Genomic DNA, 10472 nt, shown 5'->3' with positions numbered 1-10472 from the left:
CACACACAACACACACACACCGTAATATCCTGCATACCAGTGGAATCAGAATAGATTGTGCCACACTAGAGGAGAGGCTAGGGACGGCTGGCCTTGGGTTAGTTATGGGTTTTTCGCCTCCTCCCTATCTATATTGCTTGTTAAGCATGATGTGTCACTCCTCTAACAGGGAAGTTTAAAGGTCCAAAATTGCTCAGGTATTGTTCAAGTAATTCAAAATGTCAAGAACCGCAGGGATGAACCTGCCCTGCCTACACGGGCAATATAGGTGAGTAGCTAATATTACAGTGGCTGTCCGGTTGTGAGTTTTGCTGCAGTCGAATAAAGCGGAAAAGGAATAATAATTGGAAAAATTAATTGAGATGAGATTTGCTAGACACAAAGGGACTGTTTACAGCATGGTATACATTGACTCTCACACCAAGCCCTTTCACGAACCACGTCTCTCTCTTATTTTGCGTAACAATTAGGGTAGCTGTTTTCCGAATCTAATGATTCGAGGATCCTATGAGTAGTAGAGCCAGTCTCCTCCATTTGCAACTGATAGGTATTCAACCAGCTACTTCCTCATGACCCTACTTGTTTGCAACTCACTGACTGAAGCGTTGGGATTCATTACCTGGCACGCTATTGTTTACATATCGTATAATCCCTCTGAGAACATAGCTATCTTGCTCCTCTATGATTGTTCCTTCAACTCTACGCATGCCACTCATAAGATATATTTCTCTAGGACGTAGTACACGCACCTGGCTTTTAGATGATATTTGCATTCGTACTGTATGATTTGGTAGCTAAGCGTACAGGACTGGTGACAATGTGCTGTGTTGTTAGTTTTTGTATATGTGCGATCGTGTTGTAGGTTTAGTGGTGCGCGCTTGAATGTGGCCAGTTTCCCAATTACAGAGACTCTGTTTATCGTTCTGTCTCTGATTGGTGGAGCACCTAGTTTAATGTGTTGCCATTTTCCTATGTTGGTGCTTAGGTGGGTAGTTCGTCCCTTAGTAGTTGCCTAGTGAGCACTACGTTGGCTTCACGTTTCTGTTTGTCTATTTGTAGTGTTAGAGTGTTCTTCTGTTGAATTAAGAAGATGTATTCCAATTCGCCGCTGCGCACTTGGTCCACTTCCTTTAAACGGCCGTGACAGAACTACCCACCAACAAAACAGGACCAAGCAGCGTGGTAGGGAGGATGGACATGGGAGGACATCCTGGACGGCAAGGGATCCTACACATGGGAGGAGATCCTGGCTGAAAGGGATCGCCTCCCATGGGAACAGGTGGAGGGCAAGCCAGAGAGCGAAGCAGCAGGAAAGGGAACCAGCGTACAAGGAAACACGGCTGGCAAGTGAAGCCCGAGAGGCAAAAAATTGGGCGGGGGGGGCACACGGGATGCAAGATGTCAGGTTGGAGACCTGAGCCAACTCCCCGACTTACCGTGGCGAGCATGGAGACTGCGTTCATGCCCGTGCTATGGTGTATGCTCACGTGTCGAGGCGGGCATTCACAGGCCGGTGTGCTCGGTGCCAGCGTTCCCGCATTTGGCCGGGTTGGAAGCTGGCATCCAAAAGCCAGAACGGGTGGGGGCCAGCTCTCGCGCTCAAGAGACCGCGCGCGTACGCTCCACGCACCAGTGATCCGGCCTCGGGCCAATACAAGGCCTCCCTGGCATGTGCTCCATCCAGCCTGGGAGTCCGGTGCCTGGCTAAGTCCTAACCCTCCTGCATGTGCGTGTCCCCAGGCCTGGTGACCTCGGCGGTGGCCTTCTCCCAGACCAGAGCTTCCTGGTGTGTCTCTCAATTCCAGTAGATGATCACTAGGCCCAAAGAAGCCATCCTACGAAGGTGATCTTTCGCAAAAGAATCCCAATCCTCAATTATGGTAGATCCATGGGCATCCGATAAGCCTTCCAGTTGATATCCAATAGGCAAGGAAGCCATCCAGTGATGATCCATGGCAAGAAGCCTCCAGTTTGATTGATCCATGGCCGAAGCCTCCTAGTGATGATCCATGGCACGCAGCCTCCAGTGCGTGATCCATGGCCACGCAGCCTCCCAGTTGATGATCCATGGCAAGAAGCCTCCAGTGATGATCCATGGTAAGAAGCCTCCAGTGATGATCCATGGCACGAAGCCTCCAGTGAGGAGTTATGGCACGAGGCCTCCAACGACGGCCGTCAGTCCGGAGCCTCCAGCGACACCCTTCAGTCCGGAGCCGCCGGAGTCGCCCTCCTGTCCGGAAGTCGCCCTCCTGTCCGGAGCCGCCGGAGTCGCCCTCCTGTCCGGAGCCCGCTGCGAGGGTCCCCAGACCGGGGTTGGCGGTGAGGGTCCCCGCTCTAGAGGCGCCACCAAAGTTGGCCAAGCCAGAGGTGGAGCGGYGTCTGCGTCCCTCACCAGAGCCGCCACCGCGGGGAGATGCCCACCCAGACCCTCCCATATAGGTTTAGGTTTGCGGCTGGGAGTCTGCGCCTTTGGGGGGGGTACTGTCACGCCCTGACTTTAGTTATATTTGCTTTCTTTATTATTTGATTAGGTCAGGGTGTGACAAGGGATGGTTTGTTTAGTTTTTGTATTGTCTAGGGGTTTTTGTATTGTCTATGGGTTTTAGGTTTATGATTGCCTGAGTGGGTTCCCAATCAGAGACAGCTGTTTATTGTTGTCTCTGATTGGGGAGCCTATTTAGGTTGCCATTTTCCATGTTGGTTTGGTGGGTAGTTGTCCATGTTTAGTTGCCTGTGAGCACTACGTTGGCTTCATGTTTCGTTTGTTAGTTTGTTATTTTGTTAGTTTGTTAAGTGTTCTTCGTTGAACTAAAAGATGTATTCCAATCGCGCTGCACCTTGGTCCACTCCTTTAAACGGRCGTGACAAGGTGTAAGGTCTCTTGCGCTCTTATTTTCTCTAATAATCATGCATATAAATATATTTCTCTAGGTGTGTTGTGCTTTGCTTGACGATAAATGTTTTGTGATTTTAGAATTTCCAGGCCCTCCCAAGGCAGCCGGTGCAGATCACTAAGAAGCAATATGTTCAAGGTACAGTTAATCACACACACACATTCAAATCCGGTCTAATTATGCATTATGCACAGCCTCTCCATATGTTCAAGGTAAAATTAATCACCACTCGCACGCACACAAATACACACAAACACACGCTGATCTTAACTTTGTTTGTAAAGGCTTCCTACTTTTCACTCTGTCGTTTAGGTTAGTATTGTGGAGTAACTACAATGTTGTTGATCCATCCTCAGTTTTCTCCTATCACAGCCATTAAACTCTGTAAATGTTTTAAAGTCACCATTGGCCTCAATCCCTGAGCAGTTTTCTTCCTCTCCGGCAACAGTTGTGTACAGGAGATTCGTCACACTAGTCTTGCAGACATGTACACTTTCTCTCCTTTTATTCACCCTGGTCATCACTAGTTCTATGGTTCTCTTTCTCCCTGCCTTCGGTGAGTCGTAGGTGCTAGCATCAGCACTCCCTGCCCTGCCACTCACCCATCATATCTCCAGAGCACCTACTCATCAACTCTATCTCTCGCTCTCTCTCTAACTCTCTTTTTCTCTCTCAATTCAAGGACTTTATTGGCATGGGAAACATATGTTTTTCTTTGCCAAAAACTTTGCCAAAGCAAGTGAAGTAGACAATAAACAAAAGTGAAATAAACAATAACAATTAACAGTAAACATTACACAGCAGTTCCAAAACAATAAAGACATTTCAAATGTTTAGATTTTCTACTGCCAAGTTTACGCCTTCACTATTACAGTGGAACGTTTTGTCCAGGAAGTTGTCTATAAGGGATTGAATTTGTTGTTGCCTAATTGTTTCCACACTACTTTCCTTCCATTTATAGCATTTCTTAATATTATTCACTTCCTTTGGCTTTGATGCCTCATGATTGAGTATTGCTCTGTTCAAGTAGACTGATTTTGCTGTGATCTGATAAGGGTGTCAGTGGGCTGACTGAACGCTCTGAGAGACTCTGGATTGAGGTCAGTGATAAAGTAGTCTACAGTACTACTGCCAAGAGATGAGCTATAGGTGTACCTACCATAGGAGCGCTCTCTCTCGCTCTCTCTTTGAAGGTGATTGAAGCCCTAATCAGTCCTTATTAGAGGTGTTACACTGTGTTTTGTTGCCCTGTGTGTGTGTGTGCAAGCGTCCGAGGTGTGTGCGTGATGGTGAACAGTAGGGGACGTTTTTCTCTTTTACTCAGTCGAGGTCAGCACTTACCTGCCCAGGATAATGACGTGGTGTTAGATTTGTCCTGATGGGATTCTGATTACCTCAACCAACGACCCAGCTTCTTACCTAGCTAGTTTACTGCTAACCACGACCCAGTTTCTTACCTAGCTAGTTTACTGCTAACCATATAGTGGATGATGGACTAACTATTCATCTCTCCCCCTTGTCTCTTTTTTTCTCTCACCTGTCTACTACATCTATTTTCTTTCTTTCTCTCTCTCTCTCTCTCTTTCTCTCTCTTGCTGTCTTCTCCATCGCTCCTATATATTTTCCCTACCTCACTATTTCTCACTATATTTCCTTCTCATATTTCCATATAGAAAAAAAACACTTACTTAATTATTTTTTCCTCTTTTAATTGAAGTCAGGAGATGTCCTCTAGTAAACTTCTCACACATGTTGTATTTATAGGGCTGCCAGTTAATTAAAGCACTGGCTGGCTGGCTGACTTGCTAGGAAACTCACCAGCACTACTCACTATAGAATGGAGCGGTGACAAGGCTGTTATAACACATTTATAACCTGAACAGTGTTATTACATTATTCAGGCTCACCGTAGGATGGTAGCTGTGTTATATCTTTATAAAAGTGGAAGTTGGGGTTTATAGCTGGGTATTTTATTTTAAATTCATTTTCTTTTCTTTATACAGGATAGTCCATTCAGTAACACTTGCCACTGTTTTCCAGGGAGTCCTGGGTAGTAGGATTGTACTATATTAACATGATCGGTACAGTAATATGGTAACGTAGGTTCATGGTGTCCCTCATGGCTGTGTGTTTGGTTCTCTCAGGAAAGGAAGCGGAGGTGGTGACGGTTCACCCACGGGCCATGTTCATCCCCCAGGACGGCTACACCTTCCTGGCTGCAGGTAGGCGAAGGTCACACTGGCCATATCATTCATTATTAGTGTACTTGTGTCAGCAAGTTATTCCCCATGCTTATTGTTAGTATTCTCTTTTTTTATACTGCTGAAGCAAGCACTCTTTTCTTTAGGAAATGTACCTTTTCTAGTTGTTGTTTTTTTAAACCCCCTTTTAGAACCAAGACACACAAATATCAATTGAGTGAATGTTTCACTTTCAGGGGTTAATGTACTGTATCGTTTTCCCTTCATTTTATTTTGCTGGGCTCTAATAACTAGCCTGGGTGGGATCGAAGGAGGGGGTCTATCTATAGTTCTTCCCCCCCAGTACAGCTTTTCCTCATGGTCTGTGTAGAGTAGACTGAGCCATCTGGCCTAGACTATACTGTATGTATGTACAGTTGAAGTCGGAAGTTTACATACACCTTAGCCAAATACATTTAAACTCAGTTTTTCACAATTCCTGACATTTAATCCTAGTAAAAATTCCCTGTTTTAGGTCAGTTAGGATCACCACTTTATTTTAAGAATGTGAAATGTCAGAATAATAGTACAGAGAATTATTTCAGCTTTTATTTCTTTCATCACAGTGGGTCAGAAGTTTACATACACTCAATTAGTATTTGGTAGCATTGCCTTTGAATTGTTTAACTTGGGTCAAATGTTTTGGGTAGCCTTCCACAAGCTTCCCACAATAAGTTTGGTGAATTTTGACCCATTCCTTCTGACAGAGCTGGTGTAACTGAGTCAGGTTTGTAGGCCTCCTTGCTGGCACACACTTTTTCAGTTCTGCCCACAAATTTTCTCTGGGATTGAGGTCAAGGCTTTGTGATGGCCACTCCAATACCTTGCCTTTGTTGTCCTTAAGCCATTTTGCCACAACTTTGGAAGTATGCTTGGCGTCATTGTCCATTTGGAAGACCCATTTGCGACCAAGCTTTAACTTCCTGACTGATGTCTTGAGATGTTGCTTCAATATATCCACATAATTTTCCTGCCTCATGATGCCATCTATTTTGTGAAGTGCACCAGTCCCTCCTGCAGCAAAGCACCCTCACAACGTGATGCTACCACCCCCTTGCTTCACGGTTGGGATGGTGTTCTTCAGCTTGCAAGCCTCCCCCTTTTTCCTCCAAACATAACAATGGTCATTATGGCCAAACAGTTCTATTTTTGTTTCATCAGACCAGAGAACATTTCTCCAAAAAGTATGATCTTTGTCCCCATGTGCAGTAGCAAACCGTAGTCTGGCTTTTTTATGGCAGTTTTGGAGCAATGGCTTCTTCGTTGCTGAGCGGCCCTTCAGGTTATGTCGATATAAGACTCGTTTTACTGTGGATATAGATACTTTTGTGCCGGTTTCCTCCAGCATCTTCACAAGGTCCTTTGCTGTTGTTCTGGGATTGATTTGCGCTTTTCGCACCAAAGTACGTTCATCTCTAGGAGACAGAATGCGTCTCCTTTCTGAGCGGTATGACGGCTGCGTGGTCCCATGGTGTTTATACTTGCGTACTATTGTTTGTACAGATGAACGTGGTACCTTCAGGCGTTTGGAAATTGCTCCCAAGGATGAACCAGACTTGTGGAGGTTTACAATTTTTTTCTGAGGTCTTGGCTGATTTATTTAGATGTTCCCATGATGTCAAGCAAAGAGGCACTGAGTTTGAAGGTAGGCCTTGAAATACATCCAGAGGTACACCTCCAATTGACTCAAATGATGTCAATTAGCCTATCAGAAGCTTCTAAAGCCATGACATCATTTTCTGGGAATTTTCCAAGCTGTTTTAAAGGCACAGTCAACTAGTGTATGTAAACTTCTGACCAACTGGAATTGTGATACAATGAATTATAAGAGAAATAATCTGTAAACTATTGTTGGGAAAATGACTTGTGTCATGCACAAAGTAGATGTCCTAACCAACTTGCCAAAACATAGTCTGTTAACAAGAAATGTGTGGAGTGGTTGAAAAATAAGTTTTAATGACTCCAACCTAAGTGTATGTGAACTTCTGACATCAACTGTGTGTGTGTGTTTAGGCCAAGATGATTTGACCCTTCGGACTTATCGACTGTAGATGCTATCTTTGGCCTTCTATTTTATTCCTGTTGGGATCAATAGGAAGATGCTAGTTGGTAGTGATTTTATTCTGAAAAAAATCTCGCTGGGGCAGACCTTCCCGAACGACTCTATTACAACACACGGGCAAGCACATCCAGAACACACACACCAACCCCATCCACATATAGTATTCTCTGAACTACAAATGGTCCCAGAGGGAAATGTGATCTGACGCATAAAACATTGATGGAGAGATCTTTAGAAACTCCCCTTTATCTGCCTATCATCATCAGAAACTCACACACACACACACACACAACACACACACACACAACCACACACACACACACACACACACACACACACACACACACACCCTTTATCAGCCTATTATCAAAGCACACTGCACTAAACTAGCTATCTTTATACCAGCCAACCAATATTAAACCAGACAGGCCCAGCTCATCTAGCACAGTCAGGCAGGCACATTTTATCATTTTATGGCCGATTTCATTCGGCTGCAGGAGGGAAATGTGATTGTTTTGTCATTTTTTATGAGAGGAGAGGGGATGATAGGGTTCCGGCGGAGAAAATTGTCTATGCCGCTGTCGAGAGTGACACTGTTGAGATAGACCAATGACTGTATATGAATGGACAAAGCCATCAATCATGTGACACCATTCATTCCTATGTGAAGACTCAGTAGTGCATTTGAAACCAAGGAATCCGGTTAAGATGGCATCTCATGGAGACAGTATGCGCAGTTTGAGCTACTCCAGGAAGAGACGTTGCAGGCTAGCTCAGTGCTGCCGTTTCTCAGTGAGTATCTCAAGTTGAAGGCCGACCGGGGTACTGCAGGCTGCCATTAGCAACTCAATTAACCTTAACTTCTTCTGTGTGCAATTTTTAAATAATCTGTTCAAGGACATACATCTGGTGTCCTAGAAGCCAATGTGTCGTTATGTGTGTGTCTACATTTGCAAGATGGGAGTGACTCGGTCAGTTGTTTGTGTGTCCTCGTGTGTTTGTGTGTCCTCATGTATGTGCGTGTTTTCGTGTGTGTGCGTGTGTGTGTGTGCGTGTGTTATGAAGCTCATCAAAAGACATCGGTAGCTAGCTAGATTGTTTTTAGCCAAATTACTATGTATTACCGCGGTGATCGTTGCTGCTCAGCGTTATCATGGCTTCAAACATCGCTGTCGGTGATGTCGAATCCAGCGTTTTTAGCTTCAGAGTTATTCGTTAGTGTTCTGTAGCTGCACCGTTTCGTAGTTAGATTTACTTTCTCAAAACGGGGCCAGTGACTTGTGCGTGAGTATTAACAACACACGCTGTGACATCGTTGCGTGAGACCAGTCATCGAGTACGGCCATGTGTAACCCCACCCACCAGCCTACTTGGTTGGAGGTCAGTACCAGGTATCAAACGAGGCTGGATATATCCCGCTTGGTTCCAGGAATCAAGCGGGCCATGGGCAAGTGGGAATGAAATAGGAACCGTGATATTCACAGCAAGGCACGGCCCTGCAGTGGAAAAACATCATTAGAGGCTAATAGCTGAGTACACGTTTGTTTTACTGTGGAGAGAGAATACAGGGCCGGCCATCGACATTCTCATCAAGCCCAGTTTGGAGCCCCAGCACTAAAATCAATGTTCAATCCACTAATTGAATTACACTGAATTACAGTGTGATGTGTGTGTCAGCATTCCCCCTCTATCTCTTGCTCTCCAGTAGGTGTATGTCAGTAATGGTAATTCTCTTGAGCATTCCAGCCTGACAGCAGTATGATAAGGGATAGCAAGGTGTGGCTCACACATACACACACAACAGAGATAGTCTGTCTGTCTATCCGGAGAGGAACATGCGCAAGTGTGTTATCATCATGTGATAGGCTGCGTTTGGGAGGGAGGGGTCTTGGAGATGGGAGGTGGGGGGGGGGTGTCACAGATTATAAGGGGTTAGGGGGTTCGGGGTGTTAAAGGGATGGCGGTAAGGTAACTCAGGCCCCCAGGCGTCTCACAGGAGGGACTGGCTGGCTGCCTGCCTGCCTCATCAGCCATTCTCTCTCATCTGACAACGGGACCAGGCGGGGAGGAACACTCATCTGTTCCCCTCCTCTCTCTTTTCCTCTCGCTCTCGCTCTCCCTCTCTTTCTGTATCTGCCTCCTCCCCATTATTTTCTCTCTCTCCACCTCTCCCATCCCTCTCTCTCTCCTGCTCTCTCTCAACACACGTGTTGTTTACAACCTCTCCCTCGATTCTCTTATCTCTCTTGGCCTTTCTGTTAAATAACATTACCGCTGACTACCTGGTTCATTATCAGCTGATTACATTATCAGTTAATATACAAATGTTGAGTGATGATGGTAGTGAAAATGAACAGTAGTGTGGAGGAGAATGATAGTGGTGTGTGTGTCAGATTTCTGCCAGGTGGAACTGCGTCTGCTGGCTCACCTCTCGTCAGACCCTGAGCTGCAGAGAATCTTCAACAACCCACAGGCCGACGTCTTCACCATGCTGGCCTCACAGTGGTGGGTCTCACACACACACACACACACACACACAAACAGTCTCGCAGTGGGGGGTATCACAGACAAACACAGTCTCAAACTCTATTGACACACACACACACACACAGTCTCGCAGTTTTTAGTATCACACACACACACACACACACAAACTAATATGATATTCACGCATCTCACACAGTTTTGCCTCTCATTTCATAGTTCTATGACCTCTGATTTCCTCTCCTCCCTGCTACACTAGTTTCCTCCTGTCTGTCTTTTAGTTGTACTCAACAGGACTGCTTTGGGCATGCTCAGTTCACACACCACTCAGCCGTTTGGGATGAGCCTATCAACGAGAGCCTCATACCGTATTCCCACGTTCACACTCTCTCACACACACACACAGACAGCCCATCAGTCTGCCCAAACCGCAGCATCACTTCAAACGCTCGCAGCCTTGTTGCCATGACTACAGCAGCAACCGGCGTATGAGGCTCCTTCCTCTATGTCAGGGCACCCCCAGGTCGGTCGCCGCAGTGATTACACGGTCGCGTTTTGAAATGTGTGCGTGCATGTTAAAAAGGGACCCTGTGGTGAGAAAAACAAGGGAGACCATTAGAACTGTTAGAACCCTCTGTCAGAACACTGTTAACCCACTGATAGAACTGTTGGTACACTGATAGAACTGTTGGTACACTGATAGAACTGTTGCTACAACTGATAGAACTGTTGCTACACTGATAGAACTGTTGCTACATGATAGAACTGTTGCTACACTGATAGAACTGTTTG

General features: G+C 45.7%; 1 protein-coding gene across 1 annotated transcript in view; it reads left to right on the top strand.

The window, feature by feature from the left end:
* poln (polymerase (DNA directed) nu) overlaps positions 1–10472 on the top strand; it is an 87849-nt gene that overhangs the window by 47356 nt on the left and 30021 nt on the right. Inside the window, 3 exon segments of the mRNA XM_070449563.1 lie at positions 2975–3032; positions 5039–5116; positions 9590–9701. Of these exon segments, the coding sequence (XP_070305664.1) occupies positions 2975–3032; positions 5039–5116; positions 9590–9701 (248 nt within the window).

Source organism: Salvelinus sp. IW2-2015, linkage group LG3, assembly GCF_002910315.2.
Source record: "Salvelinus sp. IW2-2015 linkage group LG3, ASM291031v2, whole genome shotgun sequence".
Taxonomy (NCBI): Eukaryota; Metazoa; Chordata; class Actinopteri; order Salmoniformes; family Salmonidae; genus Salvelinus; species Salvelinus sp. IW2-2015.
The sequence above is the reverse complement of the archived record's forward strand: the minus strand, read 5'-3'. Positions and strand labels throughout refer to the sequence as shown.